Source organism: Phoenix dactylifera, chromosome 3 (assembly GCF_051530095.1).
Source record: "Phoenix dactylifera cultivar Ajwa chromosome 3, Ajwa_hap1_PhDact_Kaust_v1.1, whole genome shotgun sequence".
Lineage (NCBI taxonomy): Eukaryota > Viridiplantae > Streptophyta > Magnoliopsida > Arecales > Arecaceae > Phoenix > Phoenix dactylifera.
In genome coordinates this window covers 54,903,956-54,930,333 of record NC_143192.1, presented here as the reverse complement: position 1 = coordinate 54,930,333, position 26,378 = coordinate 54,903,956, and the positions used below count along the sequence as shown (strand labels likewise).

The window sequence follows — 26,378 nt, the reverse complement described above, 5'->3', positions numbered from 1 at the left end:
TTTTTCTTCTTCTTTTAACCACTTCAATGCATCTACAACTATGCCATTATCTTTTGATTCCTTCCAATTTTACCCCTTATATTAATTTTAAAGGACTATTCTATCCCTTTTTATATATAAAAAAAAAATTTGGGGTTATTACATCCTCCCCCCCTTATATAAAATTCGTCCTCGAATTTAAAAGAGTAAATTACCTGTCATAGCTGCATTCGATGTCTGTGCCTCCTGTGGATTTACCGTGAACACCCTTCCTTGCCCTCTGCCTACTGGAGCTGACAGTTGAGATGGTCCAGCACTCTGCTGTGATGTTTGTGCTTGACCTCTACCTCTGCCTACAGGCTCCCTACTACTAGGCATGTCCATCTGCACAGAAGGATAGGATGCCAAAGGCACAAACTGCTGGGTGGCACCCTGCGGGCATTCTCTGACAAAATGACCCGGCTGTCCACATCTGTAGCACACTCCCTGACCCATTCTACATCTGCCAGGGTGCTGCTTCCCACATATGCCACATACTGGCCATGATTGGAACCTAGATTCAGTTCTGGCCATAGTGACTGGAGGACGAGGTACTGATGGTAGAAAAGTATCTTGTGATTGACCTCTTTTCCTCCATTTCCTCTTACGTGGGGCAGGTGGAGCTGAGCGTACAGACTGCTCCATCGGGCCCTCCGAGAGATCTACTCCCTCAGATCTATCTCTACTGCTTTGCCCTTTCCCCATACTCATTTTCCTCTGTTCTCTTTCAGCTCTTTCCTCTTTGTTTCTGGTCTCCCACTGTTTTGCTTTATCTATCAGCCTAGACAAGGTGGGGACCTCTACTGCCAGTACTGCATTATAAAGTGGGGAAATCAGACCTCGCCTGAATCTTTCTATCCTGGCAGCTTCAGTGGGGATGATGTAAGGAGCATACTTCCCCAATCTAGTGAACTCACGAGCGTACTCAGATACGCTCATTCCGGGCATCTGCTTCAGCCTCTCAAACTGAAAAGCCCGATTCTGCCTCTCAGCTGGAGACAAGAACTCATCCATCACTGCTTGCCTGAACTCTTCCCAGGTTGGAGGATTCCTACTGTACAATCTGTCCTCCACGTGCCTCTGGTACCAGCCCCAGGCATCTTCTTTCATTGTGAGCCTTACAAGTTCTATAGCTCTTGCATCAGAACAGGGCAGTCTCTGTATCATCTTTTCAGTCTCCTCCAGAAATCTCTGAGGATCTTCACCTTCTTCCCCCTTAAACTCCGGGGTTCTGAGCCTAAGAAATTCCTGTACAGTAATCCCCTCATCATCTAGAGCCCGCCTGGCCAAACTTCTTGGCACACGTACAGGAGGTGAGATGGATACTACTGACGGGGCAGGAGGTTTCCCCCGAGCAATCTGCTCTCTCAGAGCCTGATTCTTCGTCAGTAACTGTTCCATCAATGCATCTCTATTTCCTACCTCCCCTTGATCATCAACTCTCCGCCTGTCTGCAGGAGGAGATTTTTCTCTTTGGGGCTCGACATGTGCAGAACCCGCATCCAATGCTATATCTGGCTCCATCCTCCTTCCAGGACGAGCAGGTCCTCTCCTTAGAGGTATTCTTTATATCTCTCTAAAAAAGTCAAAAAGAGAGGATGGTCGTTACACACTGAGTCATGATATATTTTACTGAGTTGTAAATGACTCATAAAATAACATACAGAAAAATCCTATGCTCCATAGTATAATCCTATACTTAATCCTGACTCATCCTATTGCTCTGACAGGACTCTTCTTAACCTTTGCTCTGATACCACCTCTGTCACGACCCCCGCCCCGTTCCCGGCGGGCCGCCGCGACGGTCCTAGGGTGCGGGTAGGCATAAGGCCACCAGCCACCGCGTAGAACCCTACTACCTATCAATCATCAATAAATCTTGAAAATTTTGGCATGATACATGCACAAAATGATCACCTTTCCTATGGTGACCTGTCAGGATTATCTCATTACATACAACAATGCTACCTGTCAGAGCAGCAATCACATAATCTGTCACATAATGAACCTGGACAATATATATCAATACATCATCTCAGGCATATAACTCATCTATATAAAAATCTGGTTTCCATTTCATCCATGGTCAAACCCATATCCACAACAGGATCTATGACTGTAACTATACACTAAATACAACAGAAGGTTTATAATACACCAAAAGGGGATAAACCTCTATCTACATTATACTATGCTACACTATGGAGCGGCACAGCTAGCAGGCAATCTCTAACCCTGCTCTTCTCTATACAATACCTGCCCTGCAATCAAAAACACCAAACTGGGGAGTGAGTATATAAATACTCAGTGAGTGGAGTAGAGAGTACTATGCACATGAGACAGAATATAATCATGGCTCGAGATGAAATCTCAAGATCAATAACAAGATGAACATGATCTCAACATAGAGAATATGGAGTAAATCATCAATATCACCACAATCAATATCAACTCATCTGAAGCATATATGGAATAATCAAGTAAACATATATGCTACTCATGAATATGCTCAACAGATCATAATGCTGGAACATACAAATCAGGTGTCAATATGCTGAAATCATCACTAGACAGCTATCGGGAGGTGGGTTTTACGCCCCAGGCGAACCAGCAACAACTTCCTACTGCCATATGCATATATCGAATATGACACCACACCAATATGTAAATCATCACTAGACAGCTGTCGGAAGGTGGGTTTTACGCCCCAGGCGAACCAGCAACAACTTCCTACTGTCACATGCATATGCAGGATAAGACACCATACCGATAACATAAATGCTAGACAGCTATCGGGAGGTGGGTTTTACGCCCCAGGCGAACCAGCAACAACTCCCTACTGTCACATGCATATGCAGGATAAGACACCATACCGATAACATAAATGCTAGACAGCTATCGGGAGGTGGGTTTTACGCCCCAGGCGAACCAGCAACAACTCCCTACTGTCACATGCATATGCAGGATAAGACACCACACTGATCATATAAATGCTGGCCAGTATCCAGAACAGAAATCCATCTCACATCTACATACTAAACGGCACCTCGCGGGAATTCTACATCCGCGGAAAGCCATACTGCACCTCGCGGGGTCTTACTATGCCCGGCGGCAAGCAGAATATAAGTCGTAGGACCGGCCGATCCTACGCCTAGGGCCGTGTCTCCCCCTAGGAAGGGACTGGGCTCCGCCCACCCAGAAGGCTACTATGTGCACAAAGGCCGATGTTCAACCCCCATCGACTATAGGTGTCCTGCAGATACTGCCAAGCCATGCATAAATGCCATAATGCACCCTCCCAATACTCTACTAAAAAGGAGTATGATCAAGACTACCACTCACTCGATCATGACCCAATCATAAACTAACATCAGGGTTGGGAGTGAGGAATCACGGGAGTACAATGCAACTCAATATACCATGAGAAGGGCTCTACAAGTCTTTGAAATAGAGAAAATGAAATCAATTTACAAAAGAAGTCATTTCACAATTCGGAATCAATTTGATTACTCATCAACCCCTCGTAATTCCTCTCAATGTTCCCTCACATGCATGTACAGAATAATCAAGCATGGAGAATCAAGATTATAGAGGAATCTACTACAATATCAATCAATATGCTCAAGTGGAATCAATTCACACTTGGCGACATTCATGAAAATGAATTAAGAATGCTCATAGTGCAAAGTACATGACTCCCACTCACAAGTCTTTGAAATAGATGAAATGAAATCACTTTACAAAAGATGTCATTTCCCAATTCAGATCCATCGTAATTCCTCTCAATGTTCCCTCGAATGCATGTACAGAATAATCAAGTATGAAGAACAAAATATAGAGGAATCTACAACAACAATTAATCAATAGGCTTAGGTGGAATCAAGTCACACTGGCAACATTCATGAAAATGAATAAGGAATGCTCATGGTGCAAAGTACATGACTCCCACTCACCTGTCAATCTGGCACAGCCCTGATACGCCTCCAAAAATCTACAGCTGGCAGTGGGGAACTTCTTCTTCTTGCTCTCTAACTTCTTGCCCAACTGTGACATGCATTTATAATACATTTAGTCCTGTATCAAGGGCTATAATCTACGTGCCATTTATAACATAGGGAACTTTAATTGATTCAACTCCCCTGTTCCCTAAATCTTTTCTTTTCTTTCTTCTTTTCCTTTTTAATTAATTAACTCACCATTTATGTGTATTAGGGACTCCTTTGCATGAGTACAAGGTCCCTTTTAGCTTGATCTAGGCTTAATACTCTATTATAGCATGAAATCCCCTATTTTCCACCCGGATAAACAGTAACCCGAACTGACAGTGGGTTACTTCATCCCGGTTTTGATCCACTTTCAGGACTCCAAAATTGATGAAATTTTTACCTAACATTCTACACTCATAGAGGATTCCAAAGAGATAACATGCATCATCATCGGAGGCCGTTTGACCCTCTAAATAATTCGCCGAAGTTGGGACTTCGACACAGTTTTTCCGTAGTGCCGGAAAAATTTGTCAAAATCCGATTCTTCCTCTTTTAACCGCCTCTACAACCCTTATCCGACCCCTCTAGACTATATCCACCCTTTGTATAGCCTAATGTCATCAAAAGACTAGATAGGGATGGATATTTACCTTTTTCTTTTTGGAAATCGAGGTCCTTGCGTAGAGGGGAAGGAGATCTACACTTTTTCCTTCAGCTGGAAGTGCAACCGAGATCTCCTACCTTTTCTTTTTCTTCTTCTTTTAACCACTTCAATGCATCTACAACTATGCCATTATCTTTTGATTCCTTCCAATTTTACCCCTTATATTAATTTTAAAGGACTATTCTATCCCTTTTTATATATAAAAAAAAAATTTGGGGTTATTACATCCTCCCCCCCTTATATAAAATTCGTCCTCGAATTTAAAAGAGTAAATTACCTGTCATAGCTGCATTCGATGTCTGTGCCTCCTGTGGATTTACCGTGAACACCCTTCCTTGCCCTCTGCCTACTGGAGCTGACAGTTGAGATGGTCCAGCACTCTGCTGTGATGTTTGTGCTTGACCTCTACCTCTGCCTACAGGCTCCCTACTACTAGGCATGTCCATCTGCACAGAAGGATAGGATGCCAAAGGCACAAACTGCTGGGTGGCACCCTGCGGGCATTCTCTGACAAAATGACCCGGCTGTCCACATCTGTAGCACACTCCCTGACCCATTCTACATCTGCCAGGGTGCTGCTTCCCACATATGCCACATACTGGCCATGATTGGAACCTAGATTCAGTTCTGGCCATAGTGACTGGAGGACGAGGTACTGATGGTAGAAAAGTATCTTGTGATTGACCTCTTTTCCTCCATTTCCTCTTACGTGGGGCAGGTGGAGCTGAGCGTACAGACTGCTCCATCGGGCCCTCCGAGAGATCTACTCCCTCAGATCTATCTCTACTGCTTTGCCCTTTCCCCATACTCATTTTCCTCTGTTCTCTTTCAGCTCTTTCCTCTTTGTTTCTGGTCTCCCACTGTTTTGCTTTATCTATCAGCCTAGACAAGGTGGGGACCTCTACTGCCAGTACTGCATTATAAAGTGGGGAAATCAGACCTCGCCTGAATCTTTCTATCCTGGCAGCTTCAGTGGGGATGATGTAAGGAGCATACTTCCCCAATCTAGTGAACTCACGAGCGTACTCAGATACGCTCATTCCGGGCATCTGCTTCAGCCTCTCAAACTGAAAAGCCCGATTCTGCCTCTCAGCTGGAGACAAGAACTCATCCATCACTGCTTGCCTGAACTCTTCCCAGGTTGGAGGATTCCTACTGTACAATCTGTCCTCCACGTGCCTCTGGTACCAGCCCCAGGCATCTTCTTTCATTGTGAGCCTTACAAGTTCTATAGCTCTTGCATCAGAACAGGGCAGTCTCTGTATCATCTTTTCAGTCTCCTCCAGAAATCTCTGAGGATCTTCACCTTCTTCCCCCTTAAACTCCGGGGTTCTGAGCCTAAGAAATTCCTGTACAGTAATCCCCTCATCATCTAGAGCCCGCCTGGCCAAACTTCTTGGCACACGTACAGGAGGTGAGATGGATACTACTGACGGGGCAGGAGGTTTCCCCCGAGCAATCTGCTCTCTCAGAGCCTGATTCTTCGTCAGTAACTGTTCCATCAATGCATCTCTATTTCCTACCTCCCCTTGATCATCAACTCTCCGCCTGTCTGCAGGAGGAGATTTTTCTCTTTGGGGCTCGACATGTGCAGAACCCGCATCCAATGCTATATCTGGCTCCATCCTCCTTCCAGGACGAGCAGGTCCTCTCCTTAGAGGTATTCTTTATATCTCTCTAAAAAAGTCAAAAAGAGAGGATGGTCGTTACACACTGAGTCATGATATATTTTACTGAGTTGTAAATGACTCATAAAATAACATACAGAAAAATCCTATGCTCCATAGTATAATCCTATACTTAATCCTGACTCATCCTATTGCTCTGACAGGACTCTTCTTAACCTTTGCTCTGATACCACCTCTGTCACGACCCCCGCCCCGTTCCCGGCGGGCCGCCGCGACGGTCCTAGGGTGCGGGTAGGCATAAGGCCACCAGCCACCGCGTAGAACCCTACTACCTATCAATCATCAATAAATCTTGAAAATTTTGGCATGATACATGCACAAAATGATCACCTTTCCTATGGTGACCTGTCAGGATTATCTCATTACATACAACAATGCTACCTGTCAGAGCAGCAATCACATAATCTGTCACATAATGAACCTGGACAATATATATCAATACATCATCTCAGGCATATAACTCATCTATATAAAAATCTGGTTTCCATTTCATCCATGGTCAAACCCATATCCACAACAGGATCTATGACTGTAACTATACACTAAATACAACAGAAGGTTTATAATACACCAAAAGGGGATAAACCTCTATCTACATTATACTATGCTACACTATGGAGCGGCACAGCTAGCAGGCAATCTCTAACCCTGCTCTTCTCTATACAATACCTGCCCTGCAATCAAAAACACCAAACTGGGGAGTGAGTATATAAATACTCAGTGAGTGGAGTAGAGAGTACTATGCACATGAGACAGAATATAATCATGGCTCGAGATGAAATCTCAAGATCAATAACAAGATGAACATGATCTCAACATAGAGAATATGGAGTAAATCATCAATATCACCACAATCAATATCAACTCATCTGAAGCATATATGGAATAATCAAGTAAACATATATGCTACTCATGAATATGCTCAACAGATCATAATGCTGGAACATACAAATCAGGTGTCAATATGCTGAAATCATCACTAGACAGCTATCGGGAGGTGGGTTTTACGCCCCAGGCGAACCAGCAACAACTTCCTACTGCCATATGCATATATCGAATATGACACCACACCAATATGTAAATCATCACTAGACAGCTGTCGGAAGGTGGGTTTTACGCCCCAGGCGAACCAGCAACAACTTCCTACTGTCACATGCATATGCAGGATAAGACACCATACCGATAACATAAATGCTAGACAGCTATCGGGAGGTGGGTTTTACGCCCCAGGCGAACCAGCAACAACTCCCTACTGTCACATGCATATGCAGGATAAGACACCATACCGATAACATAAATGCTAGACAGCTATCGGGAGGTGGGTTTTACGCCCCAGGCGAACCAGCAACAACTCCCTACTGTCACATGCATATGCAGGATAAGACACCACACTGATCATATAAATGCTGGCCAGTATCCAGAACAGAAATCCATCTCACATCTACATACTAAACGGCACCTCGCGGGAATTCTACATCCGCGGAAAGCCATACTGCACCTCGCGGGGTCTTACTATGCCCGGCGGCAAGCAGAATATAAGTCGTAGGACCGGCCGATCCTACGCCTAGGGCCGTGTCCCCCCCTAGGAAGGGACTGGGCTCCGCCCACCCAGAAGGCTACTATGTGCACAAAGGCCGATGTTCAACCCCCATCGACTATAGGTGTCCTGCAGATACTGCCAAGCCATGCATAAATGCCATAATGCACCCTCCCAATACTCTACTAAAAAGGAGTATGATCAAGACTACCACTCACTCGATCATGACCCAATCATAAACTAACATCAGGGTTGGGAGTGAGGAATCACGGGAGTACAATGCAACTCAATATACCATGAGAAGGGCTCTACAAGTCTTTGAAATAGAGAAAATGAAATCAATTTACAAAAGAAGTCATTTCACAATTCGGAATCAATTTGATTACTCATCAACCCCTCGTAATTCCTCTCAATGTTCCCTCACATGCATGTACAGAATAATCAAGCATGGAGAATCAAGATTATAGAGGAATCTACTACAATATCAATCAATATGCTCAAGTGGAATCAATTCACACTTGGCGACATTCATGAAAATGAATTAAGAATGCTCATAGTGCAAAGTACATGACTCCCACTCACAAGTCTTTGAAATAGATGAAATGAAATCACTTTACAAAAGATGTCATTTTCCAATTCAGATCCATCGTAATTCCTCTCAATGTTCCCTCGAATGCATGTACAGAATAATCAAGTATGAAGAACAAAATATAGAGGAATCTACAACAACAATTAATCAATAGGCTTAGGTGGAATCAAGTCACACTGGCAACATTCATGAAAATGAATAAGGAATGCTCATGGTGCAAAGTACATGACTCCCACTCACCTGTCAATCTGGCACAGCCCTGATACGCCTCCAAAAATCTACAGCTGGCAGTGGGGAACTTCTTCTTCTTGCTCTCTAACTTCTTGCCCAACTGTGACATGCATTTATAATACATTTAGTCCTGTATCAAGGGCTATAATCTACGTGCCATTTATAACATAGGGAACTTTAATTGATTCAACTCCCCTGTTCCCTAAATCTTTTCTTTTCTTTCTTCTTTTCCTTTTTAATTAATTAACTCACCATTTATGTGTATTAGGGACTCCTTTGCATGAGTACAAGGTCCCTTTTAGCTTGATCTAGGCTTAATACTCTATTATAGCATGAAATCCCCTATTTTCCACCCGGATAAACAGTAACCCGAACTGACAGTGGGTTACTTCATCCCGGTTTTGATCCACTTTCAGGACTCCAAAATTGATGAAATTTTTACCTAACATTCTACACTCATAGAGGATTCCAAAGAGATAACATGCATCATCATCGGAGGCCGTTTGACCCTCTAAATAATTCGCCGAAGTTGGGACTTCGACACAGTTTTTCCGTAGTGCCGGAAAAATTTGTCAAAATCCGATTCTTCCTCTTTTAACCGCCTCTACAACCCTTATCCGACCCCTCTAGACTATATCCACCCTTTGTATAGCCTAATGTCATCAAAAGACTAGATAGGGATGGATATTTACCTTTTTCTTTTTGGAAATCGAGGTCCTTGCGTAGAGGGGAAGGAGATCTACACTTTTCCCTTCAGCTGGAAGTGCAACCGAGATCTCCTACCTTTTCTTTTTCTTCTTCTTTTAACCACTTCAATGCATCTACAACTATGCCATTATCTTTTGATTCCTTCCAATTTTACCCCTTATATTAATTTTAAAGGACTATTCTATCCCTTTTTATATATAAAAAAAAAATTTGGGGTTATTACATGTATCCACTGTAAATCATTCCATTAGTTGCAATGCTCTTTACACACCTATGTCCCTTATTGACTCATAGTTAGAAATATATTTATTAAAGTAATTTTTATTAAAAGTATTTAATTATTTGTTTTGCTAGAAAAATTCAGATTTATTTTATTTTTGCAAAATGATACTTATTGAGGATTTTTAAGATAACTTTACCTTTGTGCCCAAGGGTTTGATAAATGATGCACAAATTTAAAAGCCTAATATGCATAGCTTGAATGTTTGATGTATAGTTAAAGAATCTGGTACTAGGACGATAGAGTAAAATCATTTAAGACTATCATTTTGTAAAGAAATGGATGTAATATGTTTTGAAAACAAAATAATTTTTTTTTGAGGCAATTTTCAAAGTTGCTAGGGTTCAATGAAGAGCAATACTACCGTAATTCAAAAAAATTACTCATAAAAGTGATTGAGGTGCTTGCAATAACAATTCACTGTACTAATACTAGATGACCTTTTGAAATACTCAAGCATTTTAGTTAAATATTTTTTTATGCAAAACTCATTTTATTGAAACTTAGGAGTGGGGTTGCAAACAAGCATGCTTGATATTAATCCAACCTAATTTCATATTTGGGTCATGATTTTGGACCCAACTTCAATTCTTTAGTTTATCGGATCAAGTCAATATGGATCCATGTAAAGCATATTAGATCCAACAAGTTATTTGGGTCCGATTAGGGTCAAATATGAATTGGACACCATTCAATAGAGTGGTTTTGTAGTTCGAGACAAGCATTTAACTATTTTTTAAAAATAAAATATAATAATTGATAATTAAATATATAATCACTAAAAAGGTTAAAGAAAATTAAAAAAGAGCCAGCTAAAACTTGAATTTTCATTCAAAATTTTTTAATTTCTTCCAAATAATGGATCTTTTCTTGTTCAAAATTATAATTTATTAAATATATATTCACATTCGAGGATATTATAGTAAGATTCTACCAAACAAATATTTAAATATAAAATAATTAAATATAAGTACATAAAAATAGATGAGAGGATATGTAATTGTTGATATAAAAAAAAGCGAAATTAATTAAAATAAGAGTTTATTCAATGAATTGATAAAGGTATTTAGAGCGAAGAAAAAGGAGGTTTATATGGTTGGATTTTTCGATCAGATTAGATTAGGTTTGGTTTAGGTTAGACCTATTTTTTGTTGACACAAATTTGACTAAAATATTGTACCGGGTGAGCCATGTCACGCTAGATTGGGTTGAAAAATATAAGATGGAGGCTCAACCTGAGATTTAGATTATGTCCAATTTTTTAATCCAAATATGAGTCGGGTCCGATCTAATCGGATTAGGATCAGATCGGGTCAACCCCGCCAGCCTTGTAAACCCAAACCCGAATCCTCGTTTATAAAATACAGTGTTCGGAATCTTCGGATATAAACATATCGGTGCATACCGGATCGGACTCATATCCGGCCCGTTTACTAAAGCCCTGGAGGCACCCTATCCGATCCATGTTCGCCAAAATCGACCTCATCGAGGTCGGAGAAGCGAGCGGAGAGATGCAGGAGAGGGGCACGTTCGGAAGCACCACCACCGACGGCGCCACTGCTTCCGCCTCCGCCGGCAGCGATTCGGCTGCTTCGGCCTCTTTCCTCGGCCATTCTCTCCAAGTCTCCGGATCCTTTTCGGGTTAGCTTCTCGATCTATTTCCCGTCCCCTCTCTTTCTTCCTTAAAACGCATGCCTCGTATTTTTTATTCAAATAGGAGAGCTAGGCGTTGATGTTCATCTCTTTTCTTGTCATTCTTTACATTTTTTTTGGCAATTAATCAGCGCTAAGACTTACTTAGATTTTGAATTTCCAACGCACTGTGACTCGATTAATTCCAAGTGTTTAATTATCGTTCTTTTTTTTTTCTTGCAATAAAATTTAGAGCTTTTGGGACTGTCTTGTATAATTTTGGGTGTTTTTGCAGGGAAATCTTGGAAACAAAAGTCATGGAGTTGATGATTGTGTTAAATGTGCAAGTGAACACAGTTTCAACTTTCTTTTAGATTTTGATTGTTTGATGTCGTTGAAAGAAGATAGCACTGGGATGTCGCTGCAAATCTTTGTCTTCTCTCATATGGATGTATTGAACTGCACTTTAATTTTTTGATTTGGAATTATTTTGCTGGAATAAGAACGTTAGGTATTTGTAGACTTTCTTGGTCGAGCAAAATTAGGTGGCTGAAGTGGGGAAGAAAAATAGGATGAGAAGTAACTTTGTCTAGTAATATTGGGAGGCTAATTCATGGTGCTTGCGGTCATGCAAGTCGGACACGGGTTGCAGGATTTTAGTCGTTAACCAAACTCTGGGAGTTTCCACTTTCTTGAGTTACATTACTTTCAGCTTGATCTATGTACCGGCAAACAAACCCTGTCAAGCCTTACGGTCTTAGGTCTCTAGATTGTAGGGTGACTCAGCACTATGGTTTTTCTTGTCTTCTATTTGGTCTTTGTTGAACCAAAATTGTGGATCTTGTAGTTGGGCTCGACCATTCTCGTTTCATCTTAGATACTGTTACCTTATGTCTAGGGATGATACCTTGTTTCTCGTTTTCTTATATGTTTCTGAAATACTTCATATTACTGTGAATAAGATGGTTGCTGCATGTTTAGGGAATCCTATGTAATTATGTACTTATAGCTAAATAAAATTTATGCTGAGCAGAAATGGAACTTATAAATGTTAATTTGTGACTCACTTGTTGCTTACCATACTTGTACTAAGCAGAAGTGGAACCAATAGATGTTAATGTGTGACTCCCTTGTTGATTGCTGTGCTTGTTTACTTTCCCATATATCAAAACCATTAGAGGATTGCCTTAGCTTTGGAAAGCGGGTTAAGGAGTCAGCTGACATGGGACTTGAACATGCTTATGTTGCTCTCTTTTAAAGAGAAGGATGACCCCCATAGAGATGCAACACCCCTTGCTAAGATATCTGGACTACTAGATGCTCTCTTTCAAGTTGCAGGTGCTGTTATCTTTTATTTATCTTCTATATTTTACCTAATCTTTTGAACTATTTAATTCTTCTTGATGCATTTGCTGCATTATGCACTTGAAAGCTTTAATTCCTATTACATATATTGGTCAATTTGTCGATAACGAGCGACTTTCTTACCTAAAGTGACATTTGCTCAGTGGTTTTCCTTTGAGAGAAATTTTGTGATTGGTTATAATTTACCAATAAATGTTGACATTTTTTGACCTGCATATTATTCTCAAATTTCGAGAATGCTTTAGAATTTCCCTTCTTCAAGTACTTTGAGTATATTTTTAGTGCTTTTAATATGGTTTAAATATGTCAAATTGAATATTTTACTAGAATCTAGCACACCTCTGGCGATTTTAAATGCATTTAGAGCAATGTGATCATGTCATATGTTTTCATGTCACAGATTGATGGCTGGCATGACATAGCTCTTTCTTGGGACTATACAAAGCCACCAAGAGTAAGAATATTGAGAGCAAATTCTGTGGTTACAGATTTTCGGAACGAGTATGAAACATTAAGCTGGACTGATGCCCTCTTCTCACCAGGGTATGTTGTATTGGTTCTGTCTCTCCTTTCATGCCAACTTATCATGCTCAGGCACCTTTTATTTACATTGACAATTTAAAAGTTCAAAATTGGATTATTTTAATGGCAGTCTTGGAAGTGGTCCATCCAATACAAAGGCTTCTAACTGCAAAAAGCAGCAGTCTGTGGAATGATGGTTTGATGAAGATGGCATATTTAATTTGGATGAAGGGTGAGAAGAAAAGCAACAATGTGCTATTGCTGTGTCTAATATCATCCATAACTTCTCTTTCATGCCAGATAAGGAGGTTATTATGGCTCAACATAGACATGGCTTGGAAGCAGTATCTCAACGCATACAAGATCACAATACAATTGAAAAAATATTCAATTTATTGTATATCTGATTCTTCATTTACTAGCTTGCTTCAACCTGTTTAAGATCTTTGTCAGATGTTGTCTCTTGTTCTCTTCCCATAGTTTTGAAAGGTGAACGGTTATTTTTTCTTATGATTATTGATACGGCGACCTTCATGTTTCAGTTGTCCATAGTCTTGATGGTAGTGTATATATGCATACTTTCTACAGAGATATTGCCTGTTATAAATTGAAGTTCATATTACTACATAGGTTCAGCAAGACAATAACAAGATGCCTTGGCTCTTCTGGGGATTGAGGGCAATGCTTCATTCGATAGGATTATGTTTTGCTGCAATCTTGTGTTAGTAATATTTTGTAAACTACAATAATAACAACAATAATGATAGTAATATTTTTTTTGGATGGATGATAACAATATTAATAACAATTACAACCAGCAATTAGTGTTTATTGCTTGGTACCTAATACCTAATAGCAATAATTATAAAAAAATTAGCACTACTAGTACCCTCAAGCCCACATCTGAAACCTACATTAATCCTAACAATTAGCTTGAACTTGCTTCCCCTGTTAGGGTCCACATAAGAGTGGGTTGTATATGTGGCTCCAGAATGCTGACAGGCTCACTTAATTACAATGATGTGTAACTTTTGAATTGCTTAATATCAAAATGCATTTGAAGCATTAGTGTGAAAAGTAATAACATTTTGGGTCAATAGTATAAACATTAGAAACCCTTGTTATAATATATATAAACGTTGTAGTACATATGCAAATAGAAGTTGATATTTCTTTTGAGCAAGAAGCATCGAGTTAGGTGCGAACCATGGTCTTCATTTAGATGCTTGGTACTGACATCATTCTGCTTGTTTTAATTGAGCAGAAGATGAGGAGCTTATAACTAATGCATTTGAGACATTTAGCACCATTACTGGATCTGTGGATATTCAGCTCGTCCAAACCATCATTTATCTCAAATGATGCAAAAAATCATGTAATCTGGAAACCTCTACTCTATTCATCAAATAGTTAAAAATTAGATAATTTAAATAAACAAAATAATAGATTTTTTTTGACCATTTGTTATATAGATTAGGAATCTTCAAATCACATAGATTTTGGTATATAAGTAGTTTAAAGATAGTAGATCATATCCAATAGTTTGGATTGTCAGTGTGAGACCCACATCATCTGATCTATACTTGACTGAATCCGAGTAGAGATATACTCGAGTATATATGCGTGTGTGTACACACACACATATGTCAATGAGATATGATTGGCTGATGTCAACCAATATTTGGACTAATCTGAAATGCTAATACTCGTATTTGCAAAAGGATTTAATTTTTTTTTTTTTGTTTTCTTTTCTTTTATGTTCGCCTAATACCTCGTACGATATAAAAATATGCAATCCCAAAGCAATCTAATAAGGTATCTTTGAAGTAAATGTAACCAATTCCAACATTCAGATAGAGCATTTACAATTTATTGGAAAAAGTTAAATTTAAATTAATCGATTTTTTTCGGACTATTTCATCTGTTAACATACTTGCACAATCTTTAATATGCCCTTGACAGACTCATTTGCATGAATTATTTAGAAGATTATTTTTTTACGTTCTCTTCAAAATGTGTGCGGTTCCTGCATTTCCACAGTCCAGCTCCCATGATCTTTTGGGCGAGAAAAAGAATCCTGTTTCATTACTTCTGGTCCAGTATGTTCCCTCTGTCCTCTTTCTTCACGATATGAAGAGCTAAGAAACAAACAAAAGAGAAAAGATAGAGAAGAATAAAATTAGGTTCAACAGAAAAGTAGAAAATAAGGGTGTTTAATTTTTTTAATCCTATCTATGAGTTTTCTTGCAATACATTAATCATTCCATAGGCACTTACTTCCTAATCGAGCATATAATTGTTAAATTTTTCCTTCTTTATTATTTAAAGATCTTATACATACCCAAGCTAGCCAAACATTCTCCCTTCTGAGGATGTAACATTTTTTTATAAGCTAGGAGATTAGACTTGCACATGAAAAAAAAAAAGGAAGTATATTAGAACATAAAATTGACTTATATTAATCTTTATGAACCTCTCCACTATCTACAAAAGAATAAAGAAATAAAATAATATCCTGGGCCAGCTGTTAGGCTGCCTCAAACCTTTCACTATCACTGGTAATTGATTTGCTTTGCCTCCAAACTTGTTCTGGCTTTTGCATTTGGGATGAACGGCTCAATGGATGAGCAAGTCTTCCTTCTTGACTATTTCTGCTACATCAACTGCTTCCATGAAGTTGCCTTTGGCTTCTTTTTGTAACTTTCTTTCTGTGATTCATCTTTATCCTTGCTATGTACGTTTTGACATTATTTAGGGATAGATACCTCTGTGTTGGTCTGAGGCATCTACTTCAATAGCCAAGGCTAATCACATATGTACATGATGCAGCCATCTAATTGAGTCACCAAAACTTATCGATCATTTATGAAGCCATTTATTCAGGCCGAAGAAGATAATTAACCACATGTTCTTTATGAAGCCATTTCCATATAATGTTCTTTGTTCAAGATTCAACTAGGCAAATTCATGTGCACATAAGACTGAATATTCAATGAAATGATTGCAACATTTTCACCTTATTTTTAATAAAAGATGGAATGTTATATGGAAATGGGAAATGGACTGTAACATTTTTTTTAAGTACTCGTCCTTTCATTAAAGATGCTATTAACCAGTAGTATTCTGTGGAGACCTGTACATTTTGTCGAAGGACCTGAACATAAGTCATTGTACATCCAGGGACTTGAAAATAAAGGAAAGGAAAAATGATTGTTCTGAAATCTGAAAACCAATGGGCCTGAAAAATAAGTCCTCGTAAATCCAGGGACCTGATGATAAGTTTTCATTATTATAAACTCGATGGATCTTCATTCTGGAAATACGCTTTGACTTGAATTAATTTATCTTTTAACCAGGTCAACTCAACCTCAGTCCATGCACATGTATTGACGGACAGAGGAAGGTAGGCCGTGAGGCTGATGGCAATGAACGACTTGGTCTTGGTAGAGAAGAAGAACAAGTCCATGACCATGAACCTAAGAACAAGTCCTTACACAAGTAAAAACCTTCTTTTTTTTAAAAAAAAAAAAATCTTTAGTTCCCCACATTTACAGGCCGTAGAGTGCACAGCATTGCTTATAAGAACAGCCCCTCCATCATTTAGTTTGTTCAATCTGCCAATCAAACAGTCCTTCATTCATTTATTTGGATGGGGGATCCTTCTGCCATTTGCCTCCTTTGTGAAGGCCTGCAATGCATCTGCCCAACCGTCTGGTCCCATTTAGAGGAACCCTTGGCTGAAGAGATCCGCTCTTTCCTTTGCCTGGAAAAAAATTGGTCCTCCCTTGAAACAGAGACAGATAATTTACAGGCCACACAGAAGGACGTTGATGCAAAGGTGCAAGCAATTCTGGTTCAGCAGAAGGTTCCTTCAGCTAAAGTCTCATTGTGGCAGGAGAGGGCTAAAAACCTCCCACAACAAAGTCCTACTCGCGAGGACTATGAAAACTTGGGGAGATGCCTCTGCCGCTGCACCCCAAATCTTCTCCATCGCTACCGGTTCGGCAGGAAGGTCAACAAGAAGCTGCAGGAGGTGCTTCGCTTAGATGAAGAAGGGAATGGTCTCACTTCGGTAGCCAACGACCCACAGCAGCCTTTCATCGTGGAGCGTCCCAGAAGACCGACCTTTGGCTTGGCTTCGGTTCTGAAGCGGCTCCGGGACTACTTCGACAACGAGGATAACAGCATCATTGGCATCTGGGGGCTGGGGGGAGTTGGGAAGACAACACTTCTCAACGAATTCAACAATGCGTTGGGGACAAAAAGTGACGATTACCATGTTGTGATCAACATCGAAGTGTCCAACTCTGAGACACTGAATGTGGTGGATATCCAGCAGATGATCGCTGATAGGTGGGGTCTTCCATGGAATGACAACGAAAGCGAGATTTTACGAGCTAAGGTGCTGCTGAGGGCCTTGAAAGAGAAGAAGTTTGTGCTCCTCTTGGACGACGTGCGGGAGGAATTCAGCCTGGAGGCTGTGGGAATCCCCACCCCCAGCAGGGAGAACCACTGCAAGCTGATCATCGCCTCGCGGTCAAAGGATGTGTGCATCGCCATGGGTGCCCATCAATGCTTGATCAAGATGCAATGCTTGGAGGAAGCAGAAGCAAGGAAGCTGTTCCTCAGCAATTTGACCAGTACAGCGAAGAGCGTGGTTGAGGAACCTGCTGTAAAAGAACACGCCATGGCTATCGTCCGCAGCTGCGGGGGCCTGCCGCTTGCTCTCAATGTCGTTGGAAGGGCTGTGGCAGGCTTGAAGCACCCCAGGGAGTGGAGACATGCCGCGAGAGCAATGAAGGCATTTCCAGAAAGGATTCCTGGTGTTGATGATCTTGTGTTTGCTAAATTAAAATACAGCTACGACAAGCTCGACCACACGTTGCAGCAATGCTTCCTGTACTGCACCCTCTTCCCGGACTATGGCTCCATCAAGAAAGATCAACTTGTGGATTACTGGATAGCTGAAGGGCTCATTGAACCTGCCGCACTATCAGACGGAGGGCGTCCCACCCACCGTGATCTATCTGATGAAGGGTACTTCATCATACGTAGTCTAATTTCTAAAAGCTTGCTGCAGAGCAGTGACACGGAGAAAGTAAAGATGCATGACATAATCCGGAAGCTGGGCCGCCGGTTGCTCGATCCGGGGAAGTTTCTGGTGCAAGCAGGTCAGGGTTTGGAGGAAGCGCCGGAAGTTGACTGGAAAGGTTTCACGAGGATATCTCTAATGTCCAATGATCTCATCAAGCTCCCTGTCTCACCAAGCTGTGGAAATCTCCTCACCTTGCTGATCCAACACAACCCAAATTTGGAGAAACTCAGCACACAGTTCTTCAGATCCATGTCTAGTCTCAGGGTCCTTGATCTTTCTTACACTTCTATCGCTAGGCTTCCGGAGATTGATGCATTGGCCAACCTGGAGCACCTCAATCTATGTTACACGCGCATCACTGCACTGCCCAAGCGACTATGGGTTCTGAAGCAACTGAGGCACCTGAATTTGAGCAAAACCTCTGCCCTGAAGGAGATTCCTAATGGCACCATATCGAAGCTCGACAAGCTTAGAGTTCTGAACCTTTACAAGAGTAATTATGGAATGTGGGAAGTGGAAGACCTGAATCTAGATAATCTGAGAGAGCTGGATATCCTCGGAATCACCATATATTCAGAAGCAGTTCTTAGGAAGTTAAAGGGGACCGATCCACTTGCGAAATCAACACACCTTCTGAGTCTGAAATACTGCGAAGGCATGGAGTCCATCCTTCTCTCCGGCTTGAAGCATATGGTGCATCTTGAAGAGCTCTCTGTGGACTCCTGCAATGAGTTGAAGGAGCTGACAGCTGACGACAACGAACAGGAACCTTCTTGTCTGAAGGTGCTCACGCTGGCCATTCTTCCAAACCTCGAGAAAGTATTGGTGAGTTCAGCCGGCCTTCACCTTCAGAATCTTTGCAAATTAACTATCCACTCATGTCCCAAATTGGAGGGAGTTACCTGGGTCCTACATCTAGAATCCCTTGAAAGGCTCATTATATCTAATTGCCATGGGATGGAAAGCATTGTAGAAGAGAGGATCAATGGGAAGCAGACAACGAGACCAACTCTTATGACTGGAGACGATGGAATAGAAGGAAAGAAGAAAGAAGGCTATGATGCACTGAATGCCATGTCCGAAAGCGATAAAATAGAGCAAGTGAAAGAAGAGCAGACTGGTGGACCAATGCGCTGCAAGGATCCCTTTTCTAGACTCAAAACAATAATCCTGAACGACCTACCGAAGCTGGAGAGCATCTGTCCTGCAAGGGACTTTCCTTGTCTAGAGAGCATCAGAGTGGAAGCATGTCCAAATCTGAAAGAACTTCCATTGCTCCACAGCTGCAAAGCAAAGAAACTGAAACAGATATGTGGTTCTCGAGTTTGGTGGAATAATCTGGTGTGGGAAGAGAACTCAAAAGCAATTTTCTGTGCCCACTTTACCCCAATCTGATGGAAAAAATGGTTGTCCAATTCGGCCACCAAAGTAGGACAATTATGAGGTACATGAGTTGTTCCTCCATAGAGGTGCTTCCCTGGGCATTTCCATGCGTTTGTTCTTTCAGTCTTTATGCTTTGGCTTTTTGTTGAGTTCTCCATTTTTCTATTACATGAACATGTATTTTGGGATTTTGTGAGACATAAACATTGAAGTTTATGAATTGTGATGTTCGATTTGCGCTTACATAAAGCTCCGCAATAATCCATTTGTAGGAAGCTATATAAACCGTAAGTTTGGATTCTACTAGAGTTTTATTTCTTTTAGAGATTGGATTTCCTTCTATCGACATGTTTGATACCAAGGAAGAGATTGAGGTTATAATAAGTTGTGACCTAAACTGGTTCCAACTTGTAACTGAGATCTCTCATGAAAGGAGCTGAGCTAATAATGGTTGGCATTAAATATCAAAATGTTGTTTAAGATGGAGAGTAAAATATGCAAAAAAAAAAAAAAAGGATGATGCGTGGCCTTCACGAAGTTGCCCTCGTTTACACCACAACCACCACCTCCCACCATTTTTCCTTTCTTCTGACATGGAAAGGTTGAGGAAAATCAATTTTTTATGGCAATTCAACTTAATTTTAGAAAGTCAACTCTACCTTGAGAATCTTGTAACCAATTCATTCTAATATATATATATATATATATATATATATTAATTTATATGATCATCCTATGAAAAGGATTTTTTCCAACTACATCAATTCTATAACAGTAGAACTTCTCGAGGGTGGAAATGGAAGATTAAACCAAAAGAAACACTGCCTTCCAGCACGCAGGAGCAGCAGATTTATCCACCGAGCTCCCACGGTTTTAAGCCCACAGTGCGCACGCAACGTCTTCCCGAGACGAAGGAATCGTTTGAAATGTCATTATGTGGATTTGAGAGTAAAAGGTAAATTATCACTGTCAGCTTCTTTATACATCTAGTCTCAAGTGCTGCCATACAACCTGCGATTGGCTGCTTGTGGTGTAAAGGGGCAGCACTTCAGCCAATCCTAAATGAGTTCCAAAAATAATTAACTTGAGGAATGATGTTCTTAACTTCAGCCATCAGTGAATTTGTTTCTTAAAGTTTTTTGATGGAGAAAATGGAGTTCTTCCATGATAAGACAACAAGTTCTTATAAGAAGGAAATGATATAAGTAAATTACTTAACTAGCCTTGCTTCAGCTATTTGGCAACTCTCCCATTTCACTTGTCCAAGACTGCTCACCAAATTTTCTTTGAAAAGAAAAAAAAAGAAGAGAAAAAAACGTAGGGAATTCCAGCTGATTTGTGGGGGCACGCGTAACATCATTCTATCCGATCACGGCATTTCTCGTTAAATGATTTCTTTATGTGCACGGTTGAAAAGGTCCTCCTTTGAATTTTCTTCAAGTCTCATTCAACAAAATATTTAAAGGAAACAAGATTTCCGTAGTACACCAAGTAAGGAGCTGAATTATTCACTGGTCCCTAATTAATATTACTGTCGCTTAACAATCAGAGCCCGGTCTTCTTCCTTTAACATGTAGCACCCCCATATAATTCTTTTTCGCGATCCATAAAATTAATAGTCCCTTGGGTAATATTACACAGCACGTTTACTCGTTCTTGTTTCTTCCCAGAAATCAAAGGTCGAAAAGAATTGACTTCAAAACAATGGACAGGATACTAAATTTTTGATCCATGGGTATGATTTAGAAAAGTTCCATACAAGATAAACTCTATCGGTCGACACGGTGCAGAGTATTGCAAGCTCTGCCGTCGAGCCATGGGAGAAACCAAGGCGGAGTCTGGGTGCTTCCCATTCCTTCGCAAGCACAGCATCACTAAATTCTGCAACAAGAAGGCAGCATCCGTCGCGTTTCCGGAAGGAAACTTAGCCTCGGGCGGTCCAAATCCTCGTAAGACCACTAGATCATCGACGAGTCACCGTGGCCACCCCATCGATCCAAACGACAGACGGGACCTGCCGACCGTCGTCAGCATTCCTGTCATGGCTCTGGGCGCAGAGCCCAGGTTGAAGGAGCTGGAGACTTACCTGAACGACCAAAGAGCTCAAATAATCGGCATATCGGGCCCGGCAGGAGTTGGCAAGACAACTCTCTTGAAAGCATTCAACAACACCTTCCTCAGCAGCGAGCATGGTTTCGACGTGGTCGTCTTTGCCTCGGCTTCCCTCGATTCCGACGTGGGGCGGCTGCAGGTGGCCATTTCAAAGAGGCTGGGCTTGCCGTGGCAGGCGAATGAGAGCAAAGAGCGAAAAGCTGCACGCATATCGCTCGCACTCGAGAAGAAGAGATACTTGCTCATGCTGGATGATATCTGGAGTAGGTTGGACCTCGACGAGGTCGGGATTCCCCTCCCCGATGGCAGAAACAGATGCAAGGTGCTCTTCGCCACGAGATACCAACAAGTTTGCAGAGATATGGGCGCTACTTTGACTATAGGGGTGGATCCCTTGGAGCTAGAGGTGGCATGGCAGCTATTCCAGAGATTTGCCGGCAAGGCGTCCTCGAGCCCTGAAATAATAGATGTGGCCCGGGACGTAGCCTGTGAGTGCGACGGCTTGCCGCTTGGGCTGATGACGGTCGGACGTTCCATGGCGACGGCGACGAGCAGAGAGGAGTGGATTGAAGGGCTAGCAATGCTGAGGCAATCAAAGGAGGAGCTCCAACAAGGAAAACACGAGATTTTTCCAGGTATGGAACCGGTGCTCTTCCACTTTGACTGCAGCCACAGAAGACTAGCCCCCAAGGAATTGAGAGATTGCATCGCCTATTGTTCCCTCTTTCCTAGAAACCATTCCATCAAGAAGAAAGAACTTGTTAGCTACTGGCTGGGAGAAGGCTTCTTGGACGACTCCTGTGGCACGGACAGAGCCTGTCGGCAGGCAGAGGACTATATGGAGGAGCTGAAGGCCATGGGCATGTTGAAGGACGGCGACAAACCTGATTTGGAGGTGATGATGCACGACATACTTCGCGAACTCATCTTGGACATAAAGAAGAATGAGTTCCTGGTTCAAGCAGGGACTGGGCTGGCCTATGTTCCTAAGGTGCAGAATTCTGCAGAGGCTGAGAAATTATCTCTGATGTGCAACTACATCCATGACCCTGGTGCAGCAGCAAGCAACCCCAAGCTTGGAACGCTCATACTCAAACGGAATTTTCGTTTGAAAAAGCTAGCAGATGATTCATTCACGGATGCAACAGCTCTCAGGCTGGTGGATTTCTCATACACGGGCATGAAAGCAATCCCGAGCAGCATCGGCCGATTGGTCCAATTGAGGCATCTTGATCTATCGTTCACCAAGATCAAGTCACTCCCCAAAGAGATTGGTGAGCTGGTGAATTTGATGCAGCTTCTTCTCGAGGGAACGAATAAGCTCTCTGTGATTAGTGAAAACGTGATATCCAAGCTCTCCAAGTTGGTAGTGCTGAATATGTATGGAAGCTACGGGGATTGGGAAGTCGAAGGCAGAGAAGTCGACGTCAAGAGTCGTGGAGCGAGCATTGAGGAACTTGAGTGTTTGAACCGACTGAGCGATCTGGGAATCACCATTTGCAACACCATGGCTTGGGAAAGGTTCTTGAGGTCCCATACACTATCTAAATCCACTGGCCTGCTGAATCTGAAGGGCTGCGGAGATCTGAATTCTGTGCACCTGTCCTCCAGTCTCGAGAACCTGAGAAAAGTCACCATCTCTGACTGCATCCTCTTACAAGAACTCAAGATTGGGGGTTATGGCAAAGAGATTGATGAAGAAACTTGGCAGCTCCCGCACCTTGAGGTCCTCTGTCTCAAGGCTCTGTATGAAGCAGAGATCGTCTGGTCCGGAGCAATTACTCCTAAATGCCTTCCAATGCTTCGCAAGCTAGACATAAGCTTCTGCCATCGACTGAAAGACATCAGCTGGGTTCTACTACTCGAGCATATGGAGCATATAAACATAGATACCTGCAAGACAATGGAGGAGATGATAGGTGGAGAAAGAGATGTTCATGTGCCTGGCCATCTGCCAAGGCTGAAGACTCTCACACTCCGAAACCTGCCAAAATTAAAGAGCCTTTGTGAGCAGCCACTATCTGTTCCTTCTCTGGAGTACATCAAGGTGTTGGAGTGCCCCCAGCTGACTCTGCCGCATTTAACTGGTGGTTCCATTCCAGGGGTCATTCATGGTGAGAAAGAATGGTGGAATGCTTTGGATATGAAGACTAGCATGCAAGAATTTAGTTCATTCTGGTTTTTCCAAGTAGCAGAGTGAAGTTGGCAGATTATCTCTGTTCCTGCTTTTGGAGAAAAAATAATTATCTGTGCTCGATTCGACAGTATGCTAGCTTTCTTCTCCTCCTCCTTCCTCTTCTTTTTCTTGTCACATATTGCTTGGCTTGATGTTTCCTCAGTAGAATTGAGTGTTGTTCTTACTTCATGTAACTTATGTTCTTCAAAAAGAACAATCAAGTGTGTGACATGGAAACTATAATTACTTCAAGGAGCCTTTCTAGATGAGAAGGCTGTCCAGCTGTGACGAACTTCATGAGTTAGTGAGGCTAGAAGTAGTTTGGATTTGATACTGGTTATTTCCCCCTTCACCTTACAATACTTTTCTCTTGTAGTTAGCTAAGAAACTCTCTTTTTTTGCTTCCAGAATTCCTCCTCTCAGAGCTGTATGTCAAAATTCCTCTTACCTCGTGAAGAATCGCCCTAGAGGGTGAATATCGGATGAAATATTTCAACGTACACAATAATACAAATTCCCTATTTCTAAATGCTGCGGATGAGTTTGTAAATCAAAACCAAGAATGAACTCAGCAAAACCATAGAATAAACTCGATTTAATCGCGTGTCTGTACCATTTACTTTGCTGTTGCTCTCATATGTACTGGAAAGCATGAAAGCACGCCTTCTTGCAGCAGGCTAGCTAAGTATCAATCCTTGCCGTGGAAATTACCATACATAGCAATAGTCGAGTGGATGAATGAATCTTCAATAATACATATGAACACCCATTATGAACGTCGTCCCAGGTAACGGCAATTCAAAAAGCCATAATCCTCGTAGACATTTCGTCAAACACCTTTAATTGTAGCAGCAGGGTATACAATTAATCGATGCCTCCCTTTTACAGCAGGGTATACAATTCATTGACCAATGGATCGAACCCTTACTCTAAACCCTAAACCAATGTTTTATAAAAGTGATTTCTCAAATTCAATTTTTTCTTTTGTCTTCCCCGGATTAGGTGACGCAATTCTACAAGGAGTCGGTGACCCAATAGTACAAGGAGTCCTCCCCGGACTAGGTATCGTAATACTAAAAGGAGAGGAAATCCGAGCGAATTACATGATATAACCCCAACCCAACCCCCCCTTCCTCCCTCAAACTACAAGCTCGATCCTTGTTCAACCATAGAGTTTTGAAGACTTGGATATTTAAATGGCCATAGGTACAATTCGCTGGCATCCAAGAAGAATTTAATCATCAGCAAGCGCTTTTAAACTCGGTTACTCCCAACCAAAATTCAGATCAGCTAATGTGGAAGTTGGAAAGCAAAAAGGTAGTCTCTACTTCATCCTTCTACCAATTTCTAAATTCCTAACATGTCAAATACTAATCTGCTAGTTCTCTTTGGAATCTCACTGTCCCACTAAAAAGCAGATATTTCTTGTGACCATGCTGGACAAAGAAACTAAATGCTAGAGATAATCTTGGGAGGAAGATGAACAAATATCTGGATGAATGTGTACCTTGCAATCATCTGAGTGAAACAATGGATCATCTCTTCTCAACGTGCCATTTTTTCTCTACTATAGGGAAGTTAATTTGTTTATCATTTGGAATTCTTCATCCATAATCAATTTTTGAAGACCTGTGCTTGGATTAGAGGTGTGGATGTTTTTCTAAATCAACCCAACCCATTATTTTTTTATTCTAACGTTATGTGCCGTAATTTGCTGGGCTTGTTGGAAGAAAAGAGATGAAAGAATCTTGCTTAACAAGTATGGTTTTTTTGTTTTTGCTGAAATGGATAATTTATACAGTTCTAGTACGGATACATCTAATAAGATAAAAAAAAACATTAAGTCTCGGAACGCTCTAGGTAGCTCTCTTTTTCCAATCTATAAAGTGCCCTCGGAGTGACTAGCCACATACGAAGCTACCTAGTCCGCGGCCCCATTTACCTCTCAAAAAATATGTTTGGCCTGGAAAGCTCCACCACCACTAAATATAGTCTGAATGTCCCAAAGCAATGGGTGGCCCCCTCCACCGCCGCAACAAGCATGGTTCAATACTATCGGTAGCTACTAGAAGCAATATTCAATAATTGGTCAATATTATGTAGTCAGAATCACCTTCCAGATTTTCTAAGAGCTTGGAACAAAGGAAAAACTAACCCTTCGCAGTTATTCAATGGATAGAGATTCCCGTTTCTTATCAACCTTCAGATTTGAAGAATATAATTGTTGGGAGCTAACACCAGTCTAAAATCTATATTTTCCTTGTAGTTCACTTTTTATGTATATTTATCAATTTATATATTATTTTTTTAAAACAAAATTTAGGTGATCTAGTCTTCCTTTTTCTCAAAAAAAGAAAGAAAAACAAAAAAAAAAAGGCCGCCCTACTAATTT

The 26,378-nt window shown here is 41.3% G+C and overlaps 4 protein-coding genes across 6 annotated transcripts; 2 read left to right on the top strand and 2 right to left on the bottom strand.

The window, feature by feature from the left end:
• Positions 1–9: 9 nt before the first annotated feature.
• LOC149768160 (uncharacterized) lies at positions 10–4,691 on the bottom strand. Its single transcript, XM_089929862.1, has 2 exons — positions 4,655–4,691; positions 10–4,062 (listed from the first exon to the last, which is right to left on the bottom strand). Exon 2 carries the CDS (start codon positions 1,540–1,542, stop codon positions 178–180), a length of 1,365 nt encoding a protein of 454 aa, XP_089785988.1. The 5' UTR covers positions 1,543–4,062; positions 4,655–4,691; the 3' UTR covers positions 10–177.
• A 69-nt stretch (positions 4,692–4,760) lies between these two features.
• Positions 4,761–9,458, bottom strand: LOC149768159 (uncharacterized). The gene is made up of 2 exons (XM_089929863.1): positions 9,406–9,458; positions 4,761–8,813 (listed from the first exon to the last, which is right to left on the bottom strand). Exon 2 carries the CDS (start codon positions 6,291–6,293, stop codon positions 4,929–4,931), a length of 1,365 nt encoding a protein of 454 aa, XP_089785989.1. The 5' UTR covers positions 6,294–8,813; positions 9,406–9,458; the 3' UTR covers positions 4,761–4,928.
• A 1,645-nt stretch (positions 9,459–11,103) lies between these two features.
• LOC103717593 (disease resistance protein RPS2-like) lies at positions 11,104–20,171 on the top strand. Of its 3 annotated transcripts, none has more exons than XM_088719186.2 (4): positions 11,104–11,342; positions 11,629–11,784; positions 13,099–13,241; positions 13,351–20,171. In XM_088719186.2, exon 4 carries the CDS (start codon positions 16,870–16,872, stop codon positions 19,708–19,710), a length of 2,841 nt encoding a protein of 946 aa, XP_088575312.2. In that variant the 5' UTR covers positions 11,104–11,342; positions 11,629–11,784; positions 13,099–13,241; positions 13,351–16,869; the 3' UTR covers positions 19,711–20,171. The 3 variants fall into 3 exon arrangements, with proteins under 3 accessions (XP_088575312.2, XP_088575311.2, XP_088575310.2); XM_088719185.2 differs by having other exon boundaries at positions 11,629–12,671; XM_088719184.2 differs by lacking the exon at positions 11,629–11,784.
• A 1,217-nt stretch (positions 20,172–21,388) lies between these two features.
• On the top strand, positions 21,389–24,315 carry LOC103717611 (disease resistance protein RPS2-like). Its single transcript, XM_008806066.6, has one exon. It carries the CDS (start codon positions 21,515–21,517, stop codon positions 24,008–24,010), a length of 2,496 nt encoding a protein of 831 aa, XP_008804288.6. The 5' UTR covers positions 21,389–21,514; the 3' UTR covers positions 24,011–24,315.
• Positions 24,316–26,378: the final 2,063 nt, after the last annotated feature.